Source organism: Rattus norvegicus, chromosome 3, assembly GCF_036323735.1.
Source record: "Rattus norvegicus strain BN/NHsdMcwi chromosome 3, GRCr8, whole genome shotgun sequence".
NCBI classification, from domain to species: Eukaryota; Metazoa; Chordata; class Mammalia; order Rodentia; family Muridae; genus Rattus; species Rattus norvegicus.
This window is the reverse complement of record NC_086021.1, coordinates 28,857,869-28,880,408: the sequence shown is the minus strand read 5'-3', so window position 1 is coordinate 28,880,408 and position 22,540 is coordinate 28,857,869. Positions and strand designations below refer to the sequence as shown.

The following is a 22,540-nucleotide window of genomic DNA, read 5'->3' as shown; positions in this document are numbered from 1 at the left end:
TCTGAAGGCTGCTAGTGGAAGAATGACTTCCAGGCAACTGGGATGAGGGTCTTAAAGCCCACACCCACAGTAACACAGCTACTCCAACAAGGCCCCAACTTCTAATAGAGCCTCTCCCTGGGCCAAGCATATAGAAACCAGGATAGGGGAGGGGGAGAGGGAGGAAGAAAGGAAGGAAGGGGGAAGGGAGACAGAAACCTCAACTCAGTTTTCTTTTTCTTTTTCTTTTTTTTTTTTTTTGTTTTTGTTTTTTTTTTTGACCAAGTCTTGATTTTTATTACTTAAAAAAAGCTGCACATTTCTTTTGCCTTCTGACTCTCTGCTTGTGCCTTCAACACTTTCACAGCGATTTTCCGCTCCTCAGTAAGGAAAGCCCACTTGATCCTGTCACGGACACACTTGGCACACATGGAGCCACCGTAGGCCCTGCTGATGTGTTTCTTTGTCTTAGACAATCTCAGAAGGACGTGGGGTCTCACAGCACGAACCCCTCACAGTCTGCCTGGGCACACACCACATGCGGACTTGGGTGCTTTCCCAGCCTTCTGGGGTAAAGGTGAACAGTCCTGTTGCCAGGATTCGAGACAGCCTAGTTTTGTTAGAGGCTGAATTGTAAGAAAGTCTTTGACCGTATGTCAACCTCTGGACCATCCCGAGTGCCTCTCCTCGTCCCTCACCACTAACCCCAGCTACAGCACAGTCCCTGAGGGTGTCACACCTGCCTAACTCCTCGGATGGGTACAGATCGTAAACAGAAAAGCCACAGAGCAGAAACAGGCCATCATACCTCGGTTTTCATTAACTAAATGTCTCATAAATCCAACTATATAATTACAAATTCTTGTTCCTCTGCTCCACAAAAAGCTCATGCTGTTAACTCATGTTGTTATCTCTTTTGTAAACGTATAAGCTACAGGAAACCCACTCAGACCTACCTCTCACAGACCAAATAGACTCCACCTGGATGAGTACATCCGCCTAAAGTTCCCACTAACTTCCTATTCCAGAGGCGGGATTCCTGTGGGTTTCAAATGTACATCTAAGGAAAAATTTTCTTCCAAATGTACTTAAACTCTAACTATAATAAGTGTGTGTGTGTGTGTGTGTGTGTGTGTGTGTGTGTGTGTGTGTGTGTGTGTGTGTGCTATAGCATCTTGTCAAGTCCAGGAGTTTACTGCATATAGGACAGCTCGGAAGAAGCAACCTACAGATGCTCCAATCTCTCACAGACACAGAAGCTTCTATTGGACCTGTTCCTTCTGACCTCTCCTCAGATGGTTCCACAGACCCTGGACAGCAAGGAAACAGCCAACTCTAAGACTGGACAGACAGACCCATACCCACTTTTCTAGGGTCCCTAGAAACACATTGCCCCAAAACTAGCATGAAGCAGTCAGAGATCATGACGACCCTATTCCTACTCCACGATCGACTCTTTTGAATTTTTAATTTTTTAATTAAACCAAAAGGGGGAATGTTAGCATTCTGTCTAAGCTCCACCCCACAGTTACCTAGCAACAGCCAGGTGTGTCTGACGCTAAAAAGGGGGCTGCTTGCCCCCTCCTCCTCACTCTCTTGCTCTCTCTTGCTTTTACCCTCTTCCCCCTCTGTCCCTTCTCTCTCCATTCCCTTACCCCCATTCTCCCCATGGGCTCATGGCCAGCCTACCTCTCTCTCTCTCTCTCTCTCTCTCTCTCTCTCTCTCTCTCTCCCTCTCCCTCTCCCTCTCTCTCTCTCTCTCTCTCTCTCTCTCTCTCTCTCTCCCCTCCCCTCCCAGAGCCCTGAATGAACTCTATTCTATAGGACACCATCGTGTGGCTGGTCCCTGAGAGGGAAGGGATGCCTCAGCATGGGTCCACAGAGGCACCCCCTTCCCCCACACCTCACTACACCTCCATAGAACATATTCCCCCTCTCTTTATCTTTTTATAAACACATCAGTGGTGACCAACTTTGTCAACAATTAGATTAATGAATGCCTTGGTTCTTGCCGAGGCACACCTCTGGGGTGTGCTCCACAGAGCTTTGACGGAAGACAACAGTCCTGCTTTCACTGGAGGTCATCATTGCATGGGGCCTCGTGGACTGAATACAAAGAAGGAAAGGAAGAAGCCATTGCTGGCATCCCACAGTCCCTGCCTCACCAACTGTCAGGATTCTGAGTCCCAGAGTCCCAGCTGCACGTTCTCACTGCCCTGAATGCTGCCATGCCTTCCTTCCCTTGTACGTCCAACAGGGCCCTCACGGGTCAAGAGTCATGAGTTGGGGGTTTGGGCTGTTCGGTTGGTTTGTCTTTTGTTTGCTTTGGTCAGGTGTTTGGTCACAGTAAGAAAAGTAACTCAGACACTGTTGATTCAAATAGGTTTCCACACGCTTCTTGCTGTCTGTTTGACGGCTGCTTTGCAGGTGCACGCAGAGGGCATGGCCTGCTATCGGGTGACTCAATCGCCATCTACTTTTTTCTTCGGGTGGGGGTGGGGCTACATTGTTGCTCACTGAACCTGGAGCTCATCAATGTGTCTGAAGAATTTGTCCAGCTCTCACTCAGGACCTCTGAAATAGCCTCGGCCCTCTCTCCTCTCTCCCCCAGACTGGAACATTGATGTCCATCTGTCTATATGGCAGCCATTCAGCTCTGAGATTTCCCTGTAGCACTCTGTTCAAGTCCTGCATTGCACTCAGTTCCTCTTCTCTGCTTGCTGGTTTATTCATTTAGCCGTGGGTCCTTTCTTTTCACCATGCCACCATTCCCCTTTTTTCGTTAACCTACTCCCACTGCTTCATCAGATCTTCCTGTTCTAAGTCCTTTGGTTCTTCTCAGAACCGGGCTTTACTAACCACTCCGTTTCTCTCCCATAGATCCCACTTTTCCATTTGTGTACCAAGTAACTTTCCTACGAAGCCTGGTTAATGATGCATTACAACACCTCTACCGATATTCAACCGTTGGAAGGTGGCTCAGTAGCCTCAGCTGCTCTTCCCAAGGTTCAATTGCAGTACCCACATAGGAGCCCATAGCCTACTGTGACTCCAGTTCCAGGGGATCCAACACCCTCTTCTGGCTTCCTTGGGCACTGCATGCACATGGTTCACAGACATACATGCAGGCAAAACACTCGTACACATGAAAATACTTAAAAAATAAATAAAAGCCTGTTAGAAACAAGTAGATAATAAAAAGTCCTGCATTCTGACGCTCTGCAAGACAGGCTTTGTTGGCGACTGGGTTCAACGGTGGAATCCAGGTCTGACCCTCCTACCATTGTGTTAGGACAGCCGGGAGGTGAGGCTCCAGTGGAGCCGATCCCTGGGAGCTGACAGACTGACAGTAGGGGGCACTCTCTCCCCCACTTCCATGGCCACCAGCCAGGAAGAGAGCCCTAACCTGAAAGTGGACTTTATACTTGTGCGTGAGCATGTGCGAATTAGTGTGTGTGTGTGTGTGTGTGTGTGTGTGTGTGTGTGTGTACATTCATATGAAGGTCAAAGGTCAACAGCAGGTGTCTTTCTCATTCAGTATCCACCTTGTTTTTTGATACAGGGATTCTAACTGAACTGAAAGCCCAATAACTTGACTAAATAGGTTAGCTAACAAGGCCCAGGGTTCCTGCTGTGTCCACCTCCCCAGCACTGGCATTTTTTTAACATGGGTTAAAGGAGATTAGATCCAGATCTGAGTGCTTGCAGGGGAAGCACTTTACTGACTGGGCTACATCCCCAGCCCTGAATGTGATCTTGCTGTCCCATGATTGTGAGCTTGACATCAAGCTCCAAACCTGTGCAATGACGTACTGTGGCTGGAGTCCACGGATGGGAGTCAGAGCAGACTGAACCTGGCAGGGCGTCCAGTCACGGGTTAAACTCTAGGACTTGGTGTGGGTGTGGACCAGAGGCTCTGAGGGAGATCCCGTTGCTCCCCCGTCCCCTGGGTATGTCAGAACTTCATCTCTGGATGCCTCCTCTGAGGTTTTCTAGCACTTGGTTCAGGGTTAGAGCGGGGCAAGGTGTGTGGAGTTTCCCCTTTGTGGGCCACTGTGATGTCTTGCTCAGAGGCCCGGGTGTTAGTAACATCTCTCCGCTCTTGCAGGGCTGCCTCTCCGTCACCCCACAGCACTGTTGTACCACAGGCATCTCTGGTCTGCTTCCATCTCGGGGCTTCTACTCTCAGAAAGGAAGCTTCCAGCTGCCTTACTCTGCAAATAAAACCTATGTGCTCCGAGGGGCTGGCGCTCAGACCACCCCACATTCCTGTCCTTCCTGCCTTCTAGCTGCAGCAGCAATGGTGCAAGTCCAGGACAAGCGGACAGCAGTGGCTTTAGGCCATGGCATGAGGGACACAGAGATGAGCACTCAGGTGCAGCTGGGCAGAAGACACAGATCGTGGGTGGAGGGGTGGGTGCTACAGGGCCACCACAAGACACAGAGCACGGAAGGGAGGGAGGGGTGCTAGAGGGCCACCACATCCAGGAAGGCCCAGGAAATGGTGGCTGGGATTTAAATGCTACACAGAAGGGAGCCCTAGGAAACACTCCCCCTTCCTTTTGAGAGAGCTACTGAGACTACAGAGGAGACCTGCTCTCATCTCTGCTTGGGACCCGCAGGACTGCTTCCAGATAACAAGAAGACAAGAGACTGCTCCAGAATGAAGACGAGAGTGCTGGCCTGAGTCAGTCCATCAGTGTGCGGACCCTGATCCAGCTATGTGAGCTGTGTCCCTTGCAGGGTATTCACAGAGAAATGCAATGCGTTCCCATTCAGCAGGGCCACTGTGGGCGTGTACGGAGCTTGCACAGGGGGCCTGGCCCTACACGCTCAGCTCTTCCCCTGGAAGCTGGAAGTTGTGGTCTCTGCCCATAAAGACAAATTTGTGGGCAAGATAATGCCAAGGCAGCAGTGCTGGCGTCAGCCCGGGCATGCTGGCTGCTCGGCTGGTGGGCCTTGGCTGACTGCCATGGCTTCTTCATGACCGAGAAAGACAGTCATGGGATTGGAGGGATCACGATGCTCTAGCCCACTCCTGCCCCTGCAACCCATCTGTCCTCATTCCCTCTGCCCTCAGGAAAGATGCCGGCAGCGGGTGGTAGCAAGCTTTATTTTGCACAGGTGTGGGGACCCCTTGGGTAGGGAAGGAGAGGCCAGGTAGGCCGAGCTGCTGCTTCCTCCTCAGATCCATCCCTGTAGGCAGAAGAAGCAAGCTCAGAGCCGTGTGTGGCCTCCAGGGATCCTGGCACCCACTGGCCAGGGTCACAGCCTAGGCTCCTGTCGTCCCAGAAGCTGGCTTTGGCAAAGCCTTGATTTGTCTATCTGAAAAATGAGTCATATCTAGGGAGTAGGTTGTGGTAATGAGGTCACACTGGTGGTGGATGAGCACAGTGCTGGTGTAGAAAACCCTAAGATATCCAACAGGGTCCATTCCTCCCCATGACCCCCCCCAACCCCCGCCAGCACGTGAAAGGACAGAATCAGGAAGTAGTCCATGCTGAGCAGAACAAGGGCCATACCAGCCGGCTCTGTCCCAATGTCCACAAGCTCGCCTATCCACCCACCCCCTTCCCTCTAGGACTTAGCCTGACAGCTTGGCCTCATGTTACAGACGGCGTCTCTTTCCAAACCACAGCCTCTCTGGAACTGTCAAGCAGTGCCGTAGGGCATCCTGACCAGAGGACAGGTATACACACCACCGGGGCCAGGATCTCGTGTCAGAACACACAGGCTGCAGTTTAGAATGAAGGATGCGTGCTCACCTGCTTCAGGGCCTTGATTCAGCAGCCTGGAGGGCGAGGCAACATGAAATGAAGGCAGGAGAGTGCCAGACCCCACCACCGAGGCTTCACCTGGCTGCTGTGCCCAGAGGGGACACCTGAGGCCTCTCGGCCCTCTGGCAGCCTAAGCTCTGGAACTTGGATCTGCCCGCTCCAGGAAGTGTGATCAGACACACTCCAGCTCCCCTCAGACACAAGACCAGTGTAAGTGGTCCTTTGCCAATGTGACAGAAAGGAGCCCCCGCCCACCCCGGGTGCCCAGCTTCATTCAGGGACTTACCGATTGCAATACCTTCACACAGGTTACTGTGGACAAAAGCCAAGTGAAAGGGCCACACAGGCTCGGGTCTGGTCCATCCCTGGGAAGCCCTGACCCCAGTGAGGCCCTACTCACAGTCATGCTTGAGGATGTATAGGTCCGTTTCTGAAAAGCCATGGTCCGAGGTTATCTTCCGGAAATTATAAAGGGCTTCCCCATTGTCGTCCAAACTCCGGCCTGCAGGTGAGATGGGACAGGGATTCTATATCACAGACATTCTCCCTCCCTGATGTAACCTTGGGATTCTCTCCTATCCCCACCCCAGACAATGAGATGAGGCATAGGGGAGTTACCCTCACCCCACCCCCAGATAAGTCTAGGCTGGACTTACTGTACAGTTTCATGGTCCGATGGACTGCCCCAGCCACCAAAGAGGTGATATCAATTATGGCATAGGTCAGGTAGTCGGTGGCTTCAACAACAACTTCTTTCTTTCCTGGGAACAGAGGAAAATTCCCTCTCACCTGCTTTGTCGGGGCTCTCTGTTCTTAGCTGTGCTTCTGCTCGGGACATACTCTCACACAAGCCTGTACCTGCAACATACTGGGACAGCCTGGAATGGGCCATGAGAATCCAAGTGACTTTCCGAATAAGAGAGGAGGGCAGGGATCCCCAGGGACCCAGAGAAATGAATACTGAATCACACCTAGGATTTCAGAGAGGAGGCTGCCAAAGCCCAGGCAAAGACATTAGAGGCTGAGGCCAGTGGCTGCAGGAGCACCTGCCCAGGTTCCTGGCATCTGGGGATGGCACTGAGCTCACACCCTTGCAGAAGATCAGACAAGATACACCAGACAGCACCCCCAGTGACACAGGGTCCTTCCCCAACCCCATCCAGAACAGTGGTAGGTATATATCGAAAGTAAACCAAAGTGCCCAGAAGAAGCCACAGCATCCACCAATCTCAGGATAGATAGCATTCTTGCCTGATAGTCTGGTGACCTGAAACTTCGCCGGACCATCCCCCTCAGTAGCTGTAACCTTCTCCAGCACACAGTGGTCCTCACTACAAAGACAAGTAAGGCAGGCCAGCCTGTAATCCCACCACAGGAAGGTGAGGGTACTGAGTCAAAAGGATTGCAGTCTGAAGCCAAGTTGGGCTATATACCTAAGTCAGAGCAGCCCGGGCTAGACAGACAGACAGAGGAGTGTGGGAAAGAATGAAAGGAAGGAGAAGGAAGACAGGAGAGTACCGGCCATCTGCCTACCAGGCCTTATAATACATGCCCCGAGGGAGCAGGGTGTGTGACGCAGGAGTCCAGAGACGAGCCACATACAGCTGGCCTAATGTCTTCTGAGCCTGTGAGCCCAGAGGACAGGACCCCTACCCAGTGGCTATCCAGGGAGATGGAGCTGGAGTAACAAGAGGAAGTGGTTGTAGAAATATGTCCCCAGTGATCCCGCCTGAAGACCTACTAACCAGTGCTGAGAATCGGTTTGCGCACCTGTCTGAGGGATAGTCTAAGAAACGGGGTCACACTCATGTCTGAAGGAACAAACGCACTAAGGGACCCACTCAGTGCCACCGAGGGACACACTGCTATGGATAAGCCATCCGGGAACATGGAGACACACATCTGAGAGACAGACTTGTTGAAGCGAAGAGACACACATCTGGGGGGAGAGTTCCTGAGGAGCACACTTGGTGGTAGAGGGACATACATATTTAGGAGCAGAGGAGCAAAGAGACATATGTGAGGTCCATAGTCTCTGAGTAACACACGGCTGAAGGACACAGTACTGAGGTGGAGAGACATGTTCGGGTCTGAAGGACCCGTACTCTGAGAGTCAGGGACGTACTCTGGTACAAGCACATCCATCTTGTGGGACACACATTAAGGTGACAGGATGCATATCTGAGGGTACACGCTCTGAGAACCACAGTTATGTACATCTGAGGACACGTTCCCTGGGGATAAGGGACATGCATGGCTGAGGGAAACAAGTACACACATCCGAGGGCCACTCTGGGATAGAAGTACACACTTTAAAGGGACACTGTGAGAACAGGGATGCACACATGTCTTTGTGGAAGGATGTGCCTTCAACTTGTGGAACTCGAAGTTGTCTCCTGGTCAATCAATAACACTCGAACTTTCACACTGCTGGATTGAGTTCCAAGATGACTCAGGTCAACCTTGCCTCACTTCTCAGGCCTTGACATCTGTCAGTCAGAGGCTGGCATGACTCATGACCCTAGAGCTAGGAAACTGGACCTTAAGGCTGTCTGGTTAGTCACTTGCTTTGCTCAGAGTCCGGGGTGACAGTCTGAGGTTAAACACCTAACATGATCATAGAGTTGGTCACTCCTTAAACTGACTTGATAGACAATGGGACACTCACGATGCCAAAGATGTCTGGTCTCATCTGAAACAGTTGCCTCCCCGTCCGCTTCTGCAGCTGAAGCTGCAGCACAGACATGGGTAGAGGCATCTCTGGGGAAGGCCTACAGCACTGTACCGACTGCTCCAACTTCCCTCTATGGCTGTAGTCAGAGCCCTAACTCACCTGTAGTAGGTGGTGGTCAGAGCCAGAAGGTTCTCTTTCAGCTCGACCACCATGGCTCCCATCTTCTCCTCCTTGTGTGCCAAGCCAGGTGTACCCATCTTGGAGGCAAAGGCAATCTCATACCAGAAGCCTAAAAACTGGGGGTAGGGAGTAGATAAAGGAACTGCCCGGGTGTGCCATCATTCAGGACCTGGGACCCGGGAATCATTCTCTCCCCCTCCTTTCCAAGGGATGCAACAGTCTAGAAAGGTCTAGGAGCAAAGGGTTCCCCACACGGTAGAGCATTGAAGATTGAATCTCAGCAGGGCCCAATCCCCATAAAAAGCACTGACCCTGGCCCACTGTAACTGTGACTACCTTGCTTATGTCGAAGTCCTTCACCACTGCACCCTCTGTGCCAGCTGCCAGCCCCACACACAGTCCCAGCAAGGCGAAGGGCATGATATTCTCCATATGGATAGCAATAGGACACACTGGCTCCCCAACCAGAAGCCACAGCCTTTGGCTCAGAGCCTCTGGACTTTATATCCTTCCCCGTGGATACTTGGAATAGGCATAAAGGTTCTCATTGGGTGGGTTGGAAGCACACTGTAAGCCAGCCAAGTGGATCACCCACCTGCTAGATAGCAGGGCCTCGGGGGAACGCCTCCAGGGTACACAGATCTTGCCTCTGGGTGTCTACTCATGTATGCATCTGTCCATCCACTCAGTGATTGAGCTGATTCTTTTCAGATACATGTGGGTGACAGAGCCGGTTCCACCAAGGCCCCTTGGCAGGCTTTGGTCATAGGCACAGAGCAGCTAAAGACCTGATAGGGGCACAACTGTGGCAGCCGTAGCAGGTGACCCTGGCATCAGAGGCCTGGAGATGGCAGGGCAGGTCTAAGAGCACTGGAGCCATGCATGACTGAATCTGTTCAGCTCTATGTCCAGCAGACTGAGACTCTTAGGAGTGGGTTAGAACACTGTAATCCCTCCAACCCCACCACTGTCTTTCAGAGTACTTTGAAGAAGCCATGGCAGTCAGCCAAGGGTCACCAGATGAGCAGCCAGCATGCCCGGGCTGAAGCCAGCACTGTTGCCCTGGCATTATCTTGCCCACAAATTTGTCTTTATGGGCAGAGACCACAATTTCCAGCTTCCAGCTCAGTGTGTAGGGCCAGGCCACCTGGAGTCCTCAGCAAAGAGACAGCCTCTTGTGATATCACACCCTAGGGGCAGCTCAGGTCCCGATCCTTCAGGGCACAGACAAGGATAGGGGAGTATTGTCAACTACAGCCAGTGTTCAAACTATAAGGAGAGAGAGAGAGGACCCGGGGAGAAGGCATGGCAAACAGTTAGGGACTATAAAAATGATTCAGGGCTATAAGAATGTAGAAAGGGACATCTAATGCAGACAGAGGTGACGGCCCACTGGATCTTCTAGCTCAGCTTGTGGGCCGATGCACCCTCTTTCTTCCTGACAGAAGCCAGTGTTCCCAGCTCTTCTTAAAACCAGTCAACCGGCTGTTCTGAGGTAGCCCAGATCAAGTCAGGCGACCACTAGGGCTATGCCAGACTCCTTCCCACCTCAGCCAGCCCCAGAGTAGCAGCCAGGCCTCTCTGAAAACCTCAAACGAATGTTGGGTCTGTTCAGAACTGAGCTGTCCTGATGCTGACACTCTCATGCTAGAATTTGTGATTTGGAAGTGATCCCTGAAGTCCAATAAAGTAAGCTCTGGGACCTCTGGCACCAAAAGTTTTGTGGGGGGCTGTATAACCAGGAGTAAGGATCTGTATCTTAGAAAGTCCCTGTGGCTCTCTGCTTCCTGTGTACAGACAAAATGTGAGCAGTCACTTCGCCGTTCCTATTTCTGTTATGGAATCTTGCTCTGAAGTTGTCAGCTAAAATAAACTACTTCCTTTTCATGTTAAAAAAAAAGAAAGAAAGAAAGTCCCTGTGCAAAAAAAGAAAAAGGAAAAAGGAAAGAAAGGAAGGAAGGAAGGGAGGGAGGGAGGAAGGAAGGAAGGAAGGAAGGAAGGAAGGAAGAAAGAAAGAAAGAAAGAAAGAAAGAAAGAAAGAAAGAAAGAAAGAAGAGTGTTTTGATCAAACAAACAAACTGTTCAGGATCCTGCTAACTGGAGGCTGCCACACCTACCCTCAAGATCCAGACAGTAGCCATGGCAACCCCTTTGCCATCTCCAGAAGGTAACGCCAGATACTGGGTACCGGCTTCAGGAAGGAGTCCTGGCACGGACTCGATTCTGCCCTCTGAAGGGCAGCTGCCCAGCTGTCTAACGGAGACAAGACACTTCAGAGGTGTCAAGTAGAGACAGGGCAGAGGTGCAGCCGACAGCCGACAAGGTGGGCAGAGGGAGGGTCGGAGGCCCCGTGATAGCCCGAGTCACACATTTCTCTCCTGGAGACCATGCTTCCAGCATGGTCTTCACCCTGAGGCAGCCTTCCTGAGGAGCATCTCTCTGCTTCTCCTCTGCCCAGCTGCCCACAAAGCTCCAGACTGCTGTCATTCTTGCTTGTAGCATCCTGGGGTGCCATCAGCATTTATAAGCAGGAGTGACACTGTCACAGAATGAGAGGGGGACACTGGGACCCACTCCCCAGGACAGGGTGGAGCAGGACCTTTTCTCACGGGAGTACAGCACTGGCTGCCCTGTGGGTGAGGCATATTTACAAGCATTCCCAGAAAATGTCAGCTTGTTCCCTCTACCTGGGCCAGAGAAGCGTTCTGCTGCCACTTCCCCCACCCCACCCCCAGGAAAAATACTGGGCAGCATTTGGCAGCAGGATTTATTTGGAGCAGGTGCAGAGGCTCTTCAGCAGGAGCAGAGAGGCCAGATAGGTGGGGCTGCAGCCATAGGCCTGGGCAGAAGCAACTCAGACAAGTCCCTGCAGACAGAACACCAGAGCTCAGGGCCATGCATGGCCTCCTGGTACCCCAGCTGCCTGGCTTGGCAAAGCATGGTTCTCTGAGCCTTGGAGTCTCTATCTGCAAAATGGGTTATAGTGTCAACCTCTAAGGCATGGGCTGTGACGGCAAGGTTGTATAGATTGCGGGTTAGCATGGTGCCAGACACAGGAAACCCCAAAATATCTAAAAGAGCTGAACACACCATCACACTGTCAGGACATGAAGGTACAGAGGTGGCCAAAACCCTGAAGAGCCTTGCTGTGCAGAACAATGCAAACAAGGAACCTCTCTTCCCCAACCTAGTTCTGTCCCATACTCAAGAGCCCAGCATGACAGCTTGGGGTCACATAGCAGACTGCTCTTTACAAAGACTACAAAATGGATGCATCAGAAGCTGCCAGGCGGGGCTGTTGGTTGTCTTGATCAGGGAAGGGATGGGCCACCCTTCCTTTCCAGAGTAAGGATCCAGTAGTACCAGCAGGGGCTTCATGGGAGCCGAGCTGCAGTGTAGACCAAGGGTAGTGGGCTTACCTCTTTCAAGAGCTCAGCACACCTCCCTGCAGAATGGAACGGTATTAGCACAGTTAGGGGGCCTCGGACACCATCATAGGGGCCTGATACAGCATCCTCCCCAAGATGCTGTCCTCACCATGTCGGGCCAGCATGTAAAGGCCTTGGTCTGCTGTCATTTCCCGGAATCTCCAGAAGCCTGGCTCATCCTCATTCTCAAGGCTCCGAGCTGTGGGGCACCACAGTGTTGGGCTGGCAGCCTGAATGAAGGCGGTTGCAGGGCAGAGCCCCAGCCCAGGCTGTACTTACTGAAGTACTTGAGCACATGGAAGTTTGTACCCTGCCAGAGCACGGACAACTTCAGGATGGTGTAGCGCTCATAGTCCGTGTCCATCACGTGGATCTCCCTGTTGCCTTCAGGGGCGTCAATGGCAGGCAGGATTAAGGAGGTTTGCTCAGACATGAACACACCAGGGAGCAGACCTAGAAGGCTGGGTCTGCAGAGTCTAACTCCTTTCTGTTTCTGCCTAGTGCTGGGACCTGCCTGTGACATCTGAGAGGACAACTTCTGAAGGTCAACCCAGTACACTAGTAGAGATGAGGGGCCTGGGGTCCAGGGCCTGAGAATCCTAGGAAGGGCAGGCACAGAGAGCAAGGCCAGGGGAGATGTCCAAGCTCAGACAGCTGCCTTTAGCAATAAGGCAACAGTACTTACCAGGAAAAGCAAATTCCCCTGCAGCGTCTCTTTCTGAACCCACTGATCTTTCTGTCATACAACTTCCTGAGCTGAAAAACAACATAGATGTTTGTTAAGAACCTGCCAGCCTGCATTCCACCTGCTGGGCACAGGTGCTGTCAAGCTCATGACCATGCTGGAGTCTAGGGTCCATGCAGAAGGAGCCATTCATGGGGCAGAACTGCCCCAGCCTCTCACCTGCAGAGAGTCAGGTAACTACTACCAGTCACACTCTCTTGTAAAGCAATGGGGCTTTATCTAAAGTCCTTGCTTATGTTTTGGCAGAAAGGCAGATCCAGGAGCCTGAGATCTAGCTTTGGGGCTGGAGGACCCAAGCACATAGACATGGAAAAGGCTAGCCCACATACTGATGATCTCACCACTATAAGAGGTATAGCTTTGTCTGTATTCAACTACGTATTTGGCTCTTCCTTCCCAGCAGGCCACATCCCCCAGTGACCCACGCCTCTTACCTGTTGTACACGGCTTTCACAGTGACATTCCTCCCACTGAAGGTAAGGAACAAGCCTTCTACCCTCCTTTGAGCCTTCAGCACCAGGTTTTGGTCAGAAGCCACAGCTACTTCCTTCCAGAACCCTGCGATCTAGAGAACAGAACTAGAGGTAGCCCTGATTCTGCACAACCAAGCCAAACTAGGTCTCCAGCACCTGGGCTGTAGAGGGCGTTTGAGGGACACTCGGGCAGCAGTGGATGGGCTTGAGGAGCAATCCACAGTCCTCGGCCGAGTTTTCCTTCCCAGGGACCTTCCAGGACACCAGACAGCAATGTTCCTTCCAGAAGATGCTGACACAAGGTTTGCTCCTGGTTTGTCACTCCTGACAAAGCTTTCCAACAGGTGTGTGGGGAGCAAGTATCCCGGCATCCAGCTTTCACACTGAATGAAGCACAGTTCTACTAATCTCAGGCTCCCTGAGATCATGACCTCCCAGAGTGGCAATGTTCTCAGAGCACAGGACATCACCTGAAACTTTTAGAAACTCATTGCTGTTAAAAGAGAAAAGAATCTGTGTCCCCCAAAGCCTGACCCCTCTGAGTTTAGAGTGTGAGTCTGGAAATCTCAGGAAGGATGGGGGGTTGGAGCATAGAAGGAGGAATTCAAGCAACGAGCTGTCTGCTCTGGAGAAGCCCTCTTAGGAACCCTAGAACCAGGAAGCAGGAAGGGATGCCAAATCTGTAAATCACCAAGGACCCTGAGGTGACCGGCCTGAGGACAGCAACTACTGCCTCAGGACAGGTGGCCCATGAGAGAACTCAGGGAGGGGAGAGATCCACAGAGCTCAGAGCTTCACTAAGGACTCACTCTGACTGCTGTCTTAGGGATGGAGGCCTCAAGACTGGGTCCAGCCCCTGCCAGCTAGGAGTTGGGTGGAAGGGAAGAGAGACTTCCAATGGTTGTGCACTCTGTTCCCTCCCTGTCCAACTTCCCATTAAGCCCCAGCAGTGCCTCGAGGCAAGAATAAAGAGCCACCTTCTCTGGAACCAGCTCCACCCTGGTAGACTCTGCCTGCAGCAGGAACTCCAGGACGAGTCTGCAGACGACAACCAGCAGCCTGGCTTCCATCTCAGGGCCTGGCTTGTGGCTTCTGTTTATGGAAGGCAGGAGCTTATATTTGGAGAGTGTGCAACCACCCAGACAATGCCATTGGGCAATGCTCAGAGACTCAGATTCTGCTCGAATGCTATCAACCCACATCCAGAGAGGGATCGGACCAAGCGAAGACAGTAGTCAAGCTGTCTCCGTCCTAGCATGTGGACCATGCAGTAAGACTGCACCAACCAAATCCGGCACCACCCTCTGAGCTGTGACCTGGGCACCCCACTATTCATCCCGGTTTCTCCATTTGTTACAAGAACTTTAAAACAATGACAAAATAGTGAACTGGACAAGGAGGATTGACTCTGACCAGGAACCTCACATCTTGCAACATCCTGCACTCCCAGGACCACCCTCCAGTCTGTGTGTGTGTGTGTGTGTCTGTGTCTGTGTCGTGTCTGTGTCTGTGTAGGTAGTGTCCATGTCTTTGTTCTTGTTGGAAGAAGGCGTACATATATTCACATGGATATGGAAGCCAGATTTCAACCTCAGGTGTTGTTCCTCCAATACAAGTCACTGTATTTTCCTTGGTTAGTTAGTTAGTTAGTTAGTTAGTTAGTTAGTTAGTTAGTTAGTTCATTGGTTGGTTGGCTGGTTACTTATTTTTTGAGACAGAGTTTCTCACTAACCTGGAGCATTCTGAGTAGTCTAGGCTGACCAACCAGTGAACCCCAGAGATCCCCCTACCTCTGTCTGCCCAGCACTGCACCATGTGATTTCAAATACACACCACCATGCCTGGCTTTTTACATGCGTTCTGAAGAAAGCACTTTACCAACTGAACCATCTTCCCATCCCCAATGATACAGTTTTTCAGTATATGAAACAAATACCTCAGAGAATTTTTTTTAAGATTTATTATATATAAGTACACTGTTGCTGTCTTCAGAAACACCAGAAGAGGGCATCAGATCTCATTACAGATGGTTGCGAGTCACCATGTGGTTGCTGGGAATTGAACTCAGGTCCTCTGGAAGAGCAGTCAGTGCTCTTAACCACTGAGCCATCTCTCTAGCCCCAGAGAATTTTTTTTAAGGCAGACAACTTTTATCTTTAAAATCAACTTTATTTGTGATTAATACTAAAACAAAGTCTCTCACTCTCTAGGAAAAAAGCTAAAAATATTAATTTTTCTCACAACTATCTATTTCTTCCAAATAAAAAGGAAAGCAACAGGATAAACTGGGACCATGAAACACCCTGGATGCAAAGCCCTCCCTGACTGACACTCCCAAGCGTGCTTAGTCACCTTTCAACCCAAATCTCTAATTCCCGGCTTGTACAGCAGAGAGGCATGCTCCGACTGCCTGGGACGGGGCCCTGGGGTATCCCAAAACAGCTCTACCCAGGTCAGCATCCCTCCTCCTGCAGAAATGGTCTCCAATCTTTGGGACCCACCTGGAGCTGCCTAAGCCTTGGACAGCTCACAGGAAAGTTGTGGCCTCTGAAGCCCACCCTCCAGAGGGAACCAGACTACAGAAGACAACAGGGTAGGCAGCAAGGAAGGTGTAAGGGATGAGTTAGGAGAAGAAGCACACTGGGTGCCAGTAGGAACTATCCAAAGACCTCAGGGCATCAGGGCATCAGGAGGGAAGCTGAGGACCCACTGGCCCCAACAACAAGCTGACAAGTTGGGGTCCTTGGGGATACAGAGACAGGTTTGGTTAGAGTAAAGGAAAGGGAAATGGCGTGGGTAGCACCTGGCTCTCTGGGTGGCTGGGACAGGATGCGGGCAGCAGCTGTGAGGGCTAATTGCTTTCGGTTCTTGTTGTCTGAGGACCACAGACAGAGAAGCAATGGAGCAAAACCAGCCCCTTCCTGATCCCCACGCCCGCCTTTGAAGTAGAACAAGACCCACTAGAAGAATGGGAGTTCTGTGACATGAAGGCAAGAGCGGTTCCTGGAGAGGAACCCCTGTACCCCACATCTTGTTCAAGAGCAGCACAGAGACTACACCGTGCCCATCATGTGACCTGGAATACCTGCCCAGCCTCTGTGCCTCGGTGTCTCAATCTCAGAAAAAATAATGGATGGAGTGTATATGTATCCAGGAGGTCTGTCATGGAAATCACATGACAGCTAACCTAACAAGGTCTCTTGAGCACAGCGGCCATTACCCTAACCTATTTCTCAGGCTCTCAGAGATCCAACCCGCTCGCCTGAGATCATAGGCGGAATGGGAATTGAAACCCAGACAAGATCAGCATTATGGCCCTCCTGCTGTTCCAGCTCCTACAGCCAACCAGGGAGACCCAAGGGAGCCTAGAGCCTAAAACCATCCCTTACAAGGCATCTCAGTTCCACCAAAGACACTGTGAAGCCATGGATGCCACATGTGCTATGTTCAATTCTCCTCGTGGATTCAGCGACTTTCCTTCATTAAATTTGAATCAAACATCCTGCCCACTCTCCCAGAAGAACCCTAAGTGGCCAGAGGGCTGGGATGAAGAAAGGGTCCACTATGCTCCGCCCAAGGGCATCTCCAAAGAGTCAAGGAGCCATGTGGATGCTGAATCTGTTTATTGGGTAGAAGGAACAGGACAAGAGTAGGGACACAGGAAGGAAGGAGGTAGGGCCCAAGAGGGCCTCTCTCAGCTCCTAAAGATCACAGTGAGATCAATACTCTTGAGGTTGGCAGCCCCAAGTTCTTCCTACACTAAAAGGACGCAATCACTCCATCGCCACTCCCTTGTCAAACATCCTCCATACTCCCCACAAGCTAGACACTGCCTCCAAGGCTGCCAACCCACAAAGGCAAGGAAAGATAATTCTGTCACCAAAGCTTCTGCAAACCAGTAAAACCCTCCTACACTGCCCCTAACCCCTGAATAGAGATGCCTCTCTAAGGCGCTTCCTGGAGACCCCAGCTGCACTTCTGAATCCCTAGCTCTTACAGGACTAGTAACCCCTAGGCCCTGTCAGGCCCTGGGCAGAGAGACCGAGACCGTAGTAATAGGAAAAATGACAGGGTGATTTGGCATTGATCCATCCTTTTACAGTTTTAAAACTACCTGATGGCAGAGAATACACAAGTTCAGCACAGATGTTTACATCCATGGACAGTCAAAGCAGCAGGCATCAGAGTGAGCAGGCAAGAGGAGAGGGTAAGAAGAGAGAAGAGCCCATCATGACCAGCAAAGGACCAACATGCAGAGAACTAGGAGACTAGGAAGAGAACAAGACAGGGCTACCGATTTGAAGAAACACTACAAACCCTCCCCATCCCGGGATAAACCATAGAGGTGACTCCCCTACCCCCACTATCCAGGACATTTATACATTCACATGCCATCTACTAGTGTGACTTTGTGAATGCCAAAATTGTTAGCAATGAGCTTGGGTGGAACTGGGCAGCTTTCTGCCATGGTTTGGTTGGGTAGGTCTCCCCACAAACCTGCCTGTATCAAGACCCTAAGGACTTCTACCCCAACCCTGTAGTGGGGCAGTAGATGAGAAGCAGCTCTGCCCTCTCAGGGTCTGTGGGAAAAGGATGATACAATTAAGATACGGTACAAGCCCTGGGAAGGGGAGACCCAAAGGCTAGGAAAACATGGGGTACACTGGATTGAACAGTATCCCCCACCCAGAACCTCCAAACAATATCTTACTGTCTACAAAAACCTTGGTTAAGGATCTCAGATGATCCTTAGGTTCAGGTGACCCTAACCCAAAGACAAGCATCCTTACGGATGGAAGAATTCAGACACAGATGGGCAGAAGAAAGAGGCAGAAATTAGTGATGCAGCCAAGACTAAGGTTATCCAGAACAGAAGACGCATCAGAAGCTGCAAGATAAGGACTGGCAAGAGCCCTCTTCCAGACTCCACACAGCTGGATTCCCGACTTCACCCTCCTAGAGCAGAAGAGAATTCTTTCTGTCTCTTTGCCCTGGCTTACTGTGACGGTCCCAGGAAACCAGGATGGCTTCTTCTACCAGACGTATCCAAGCTAAAGTCATAAGTGTACAGCATGAGAGGTAGTAGCGACAGCAGATTTCGAGGATAGGATAAAGGCAGCAAGGATCTTGCTGTCCCAAGCTCAGAAGAGAACTCACCCTGCACCTAGCCTGAATGTGTTGGCATTGGTCACTTGGGATGTCTGAGTACCTCCTTGCCCATGGGAGCACACAGGAGAAGGTCATTGATTTTCCTCCTTCCCCTCAGTCACACCCCCTGGGTGCTTGGGTTCTATTCACCCCTATAATCCCCACAGAGCTGGTTAAAGGATCAGGAGCCCCTTCCCTGCACTGGAGGTAGAAGGGGGCCTAGACGATGTAGACCTACACTCTCCAGAACTGAAGGGCTGGCCCAGGCACGTGGTCTGGAGGGCCAGCTCAACTAGTACCCGATTTGGGTAGCGTTACCATCATGCTACCCAAGAGCCCCACTGTTGGGTAGAAGTCTCAAAGGGCCTTCCAGACCTGGGGACTGAGGTCTTAGACCTGCCTGCTGCAGAGAAGTGATTATGTGTGCACCCTTCACAGTGACTGTGGCAGAGGCAAGAGAGGAGTGAGTAAAGAGTCTCCTAGCCATGGGTACGGAGCTAAAGAGAGTTGCAAATGGCCAAGAAACCCTTAAAGAAGTGCTCAGCATCCTTAGTCATCAGGGAAATGCAAGTCAAAGGGACTCTGGGATCTTTTAATTGTATTTCCATCTTTCTCCTTGCATTGCTCTGCTGCTATTGCATATTGGTCTACTTTGTTCATTAAACTAATTAGTGCACTAAAAAATAAAACAACTATCTTACAACTGTCAGAATGACCAAGATCAAAAAGCTCAAGTGCTGGGCTGGAGAGGTGGCTCAGCGGTTAAGAGCACCCGACTGCTCTTCCAGAATCCCTGAGTTCAATTCCCAGCAACCACATGGTGGCTCACAACCATCTGTAATGGGATCCGATGCCCTCTTCTGGTGTGTCTGAGGACAATGACCATGTACTCACACAAAATCTTAAAAACACCTCAAGTGATCAGGATGTGGATCAAGGAAACACTCCTCCATTGCTGGTGGAAGTAAAAACTAGTACAACCACTCTGGAAATCAATGTGGTGGTTTCCCAAAAAAAAACTGAATATTTCAACCCCAAGACCCAGCTATACCACTCCTAGACATATACCCAAAAGACGCTCCACCATCCCACAAGGATGCTGGTTCAACTACAGTCACAGCAGCTTTATTCGTAATAGCCAGACTAGAAACACACTAGATATCCCTCCACTGAAGTGGATTGTTTTAAATGTGGTTCATTTACACAATGGAACACTACACGGCCATCAAAAACAAGGAAATCATGAATTTTGGAGGCAAATGAATGGAACTCGATAATATCATCCTGAGTGAGGAAACCCAGTCCCAGAAAGACACGTGTGCTATACACTCACTCATACGTGATAAAGTGAGGGAAGGATAACCTCGCCACAATCCACAGGCCCAAAGACACTAGGTAACAAGGAGGGTCGAAGGGAAGATGTGTGAATCTCACTCAGAAAGGGAAACAAAATATTCATCGGAGGTGGATGGAGAGAGGGAACTGGGTGGGAGAGGAGAACAGGAGAGTAATGGGTACAGCTATCAGGTGTGGGGAGAGGTGGGTCGGGAGTGGCATCTCTGGGATGAGCTGAAGACCTGGAACTTGGGGCAGGGGAGGAGGGGAAAGCTCCAAGGAGTCTATGGGGGTGAACCTAGCTGATACTCCTACCAGCAGGGCATATAGAGACTGAAGTGGCCACCTCCTGTAGCAAGGAGGGACTTCCAGTGGAGGGAGGGGGACATCAACCCACCCACAAAACCTTCAACCCAGAATCTGTCCTGCCTACAAGATGTGCAGTGATAAAGACAGAGCAGAGACTGCGTGACCAGCCAACCAACGGCTGGCACAACCTGAGACCCACCCCATGTGACAGAACCAGTCCTGACATTATTCATGATACTCCACTGTGCAGACAGGAGCCTAGCATAACTGTCTCTTGAGAGGCTTCATCCAACATCAGCCAGAATTAGGGGAGTCTTGTGGAAAGCTTGGGGGTAGAGTTAAGTGAGGCAGAGGGGTCAAGAACACCACAAGCATAACTACAGTCAACTGACCCATGGGGCTCCCAGAGCCTGAACCACCAACCAGAGAGCACGCAGGGCTGGACCTAGGCCCCTACGCATTTGTAGCAGATGTGCAGCTTGGTCTTCATGTGGGTTCCTTAACAATTGGAGCAGAGGCTGTCTCTGACTCTGTTGTCTGCCATCGGATCTCCTTCCCCGAGCTGTACTTTCTGGTTTGGCCTCATCGAGACAGGATGCCCTTAGTTCTGCTGCAACTGGATGTGGGGTGGGGTGGGGGACCTAAGAGGGACATACCCTTCTCTGAGGAGAAGGGGAGGAGATAATGGAGGAGGGACCTGTAAGGGTGGGACTGGGACGAAAGGAGGGATGGGGAGATGATCAGGATGTAAAGTAAACTTTAAAAATGAAGAAAAAAAAGAGTCTACTAGCCTCATATCACTTCCTGGAGCCCTGACAACAAGGCTGTTGACTGTGTACTGTCCCTTTCCAAAACCTTTCCAGGTTAGGCTTATGTCAACATACATATGCACGTGTACACACACACACACACACACACACACACACACACACACACACTCATGTTGCACAGCCTTTTCTCATTTTGCACAAGGTCCTAATGGAGGCCAGAGTCTCTCAGTTTACACCAAGCCCTGTCTCCTCAAATATCTTTCCCTGCAGTGTTCCACACACCCTCCAGCCCCCAGCTCTCCTCTCTCCAGTTTGGGAAGTGGGGAAAATTAAAGTAGAATCAGCCTCAGTGTTAGGGAAGGAAGGAAGGATTCCCAGTCTAAAGAGGTATCTGTGTGGTTGGTCCTCAGGGACCCCTGGCAGTAAACCCTTCCTGGAAAACAGCTGAGGGGAGTTTCCCCTGGCATTCTGTATCACCCATCTCCACCTACCACCCACCATGCCTGTCCTAGCCAGCCTGTCCCAGATGGATGAGATGTGGGACAATCCCAAGCATGACCTAAACAGGGGGCAAGGAAGGAGTGAGGAGAAGCTGAACGCGGCCAGAGGGGAGGGGGATTCTGGGAAAACAGTGGGTTCAATGGGGGTGGGAACACAGAGAGGTGAGGTGGGCCCAGGGGAAATGCAGGCCTCTCGCTGTAGAGCTGTACCATGGTTCTAAGCATGCCTTCCAGCCCCTCATTATATAGAGCACTGCAAAGGAGCTACAGTCAGTATCAGAGACGCACACATCCAGGTAGTCCAGGGCTGCATAGGTGTGGCATAGGTAGCTAAGATGTGGACAGGAGTTGGATCCACCCCTGCTGTACCGCACAAGTGAGACCCTGGAGAGGGGTCCCTGATATAAGCCCAGCAGATGTTCCCATGTAGTATTAACAGTTTAAATAAAGCCCAGTACAGGGTTACTACCCACCTCCATGGTTTACATTCATGAATGAAACACACACACACACACACACACACACACACACACAGCCTTCATATTTAATATGCCTTAAGCAACACAACAGCTGGGCAACTGCCTAACCTCAATGCTGTTGGAATCTACCTCCCACCAATAAATCCAAGTTACTACATTCTAATTTCTATGTTTCATCTTGGCTGCCCTTGACCCCTCTGAGCCACATTCTCTTGGTCCCTTTACAGAAAGGCTCTGCTTCTCCTTCCTATACCTTATTACCCTTCCATGGCAACCTCTGAGTCTCCCTCCTTCCTCCTCTTCCTGGTCCCAAGCCTGGGAGCCCTAAACCCCTGATGTGTCTCTCCTTCCCAGCCATTGGCTGCTGGCGTCTCTATTTACCAATCAGAATGAACTGGAGGCAGGTTCCCAAAGCTACTGCTGACTCCAAATCTTGGAAGCCAGCACTCAGCATTAGAATACAAGCAGTGTTAGGCCAACCTACTACACTCCCAGAAGGCTTCCTGATCCCCAACAAGACCTATCTGAATCTCAGAAGTTGTCTCTGGTTAATCCTCAGGTATTAACCTCAACCTAGTTATAGCCATTACCCTAGAAGGACATAGAGGCACACTTCCTGCTGGAGTATTTGGCCCCTTCCCAGCCAGCCAGCCCACAAGCTGGGAACCCCATGAGCACATAGCCTTGGGTCCTGGAAGACGTTGTAGTAGAATAGCAAGGCAATGACATACTGAAGGCCTGCG

The 22,540-nt window shown here is 51.0% G+C and overlaps 2 protein-coding genes and 1 pseudogene across 3 annotated transcripts; all 3 read right to left on the bottom strand.

Moving 5' to 3' along the window:
- Positions 1 to 281: 281 nt before the first annotated feature.
- LOC108350548 (60S ribosomal protein L34 pseudogene) lies at positions 282 to 651 on the bottom strand (annotated as a pseudogene).
- Positions 652 to 5,073: 4,422 nt separating this feature from the next.
- Positions 5,074 to 9,086, bottom strand: Lcn5 (lipocalin 5). The gene is made up of 8 exons (NM_024136.1): positions 8,947 to 9,086; positions 8,590 to 8,726; positions 7,008 to 7,087; positions 6,413 to 6,517; positions 6,157 to 6,258; positions 6,043 to 6,068; positions 5,745 to 5,770; positions 5,074 to 5,175 (listed from the first exon to the last, which is right to left on the bottom strand). The coding sequence occupies exons 1-7, from the start codon at positions 9,040 to 9,042 to the stop codon at positions 5,750 to 5,752; spliced, it is 567 nt and encodes a 188-aa protein (NP_077050.1). The 5' UTR covers positions 9,043 to 9,086; the 3' UTR covers positions 5,074 to 5,175; positions 5,745 to 5,749.
- Positions 9,087 to 11,363: 2,277 nt separating this feature from the next.
- Lcn8 (lipocalin 8) lies at positions 11,364 to 14,348 on the bottom strand. 2 transcript variants are annotated; one of them, NM_001128183.1, is made up of 7 exons: positions 14,234 to 14,348; positions 13,218 to 13,348; positions 12,724 to 12,794; positions 12,318 to 12,422; positions 12,148 to 12,237; positions 12,030 to 12,055; positions 11,364 to 11,476 (listed from the first exon to the last, which is right to left on the bottom strand). In NM_001128183.1, exons 1-7 carry the CDS (start codon positions 14,324 to 14,326, stop codon positions 11,465 to 11,467), a joined length of 528 nt encoding a protein of 175 aa, NP_001121655.1. In that variant the 5' UTR covers positions 14,327 to 14,348; the 3' UTR covers positions 11,364 to 11,464. The 2 variants fall into 2 exon arrangements, with proteins under 2 accessions (NP_001121655.1, XP_006233694.3); XM_006233632.4 differs by having other exon boundaries at positions 11,364 to 12,055; positions 14,234 to 14,326.
- Positions 14,349 to 22,540: the final 8,192 nt, after the last annotated feature.

Bases quoted from the DNA above. Each gene is read 5' to 3' on its own strand.
- Lcn5 (NM_024136.1), bottom strand. From the start codon at position 9,042: ATGGAGAATATCATGCCCTTCGCCTTGCTGGGACTGTGTGTGGGGCTG. The intron at 8,727-8,946 runs GTAGTCACAGTT...CCCTACCCCCAG, and splicing joins AGGACTTCGACATAAGCAAG to TTTTTAGGCTTCTGGTATGA. The intron at 5,771-6,042 runs GTAAGTCCCTGA...CTCGCCCTCCAG, and splicing joins GTGTGAAGGTATTGCAATCG to GCTGCTGAATCAAGGCCCTG.
- Lcn8 (XM_006233632.4), bottom strand. From the start codon at position 14,326: ATGGAAGCCAGGCTGCTGGTTGTCGTCTGCAGACTCGTCCTGGAGTTC. The intron at 13,349-14,233 runs GTGGCTCTTTAT...TCTGTTCTCTAG, and splicing joins TGGAGCTGGTTCCAGAGAAG to ATCGCAGGGTTCTGGAAGGA. The intron at 12,056-12,147 runs GTGAGGACAGCA...TCCATTCTGCAG, and splicing joins TTACATGCTGGCCCGACATG to GGAGGTGTGCTGAGCTCTTG.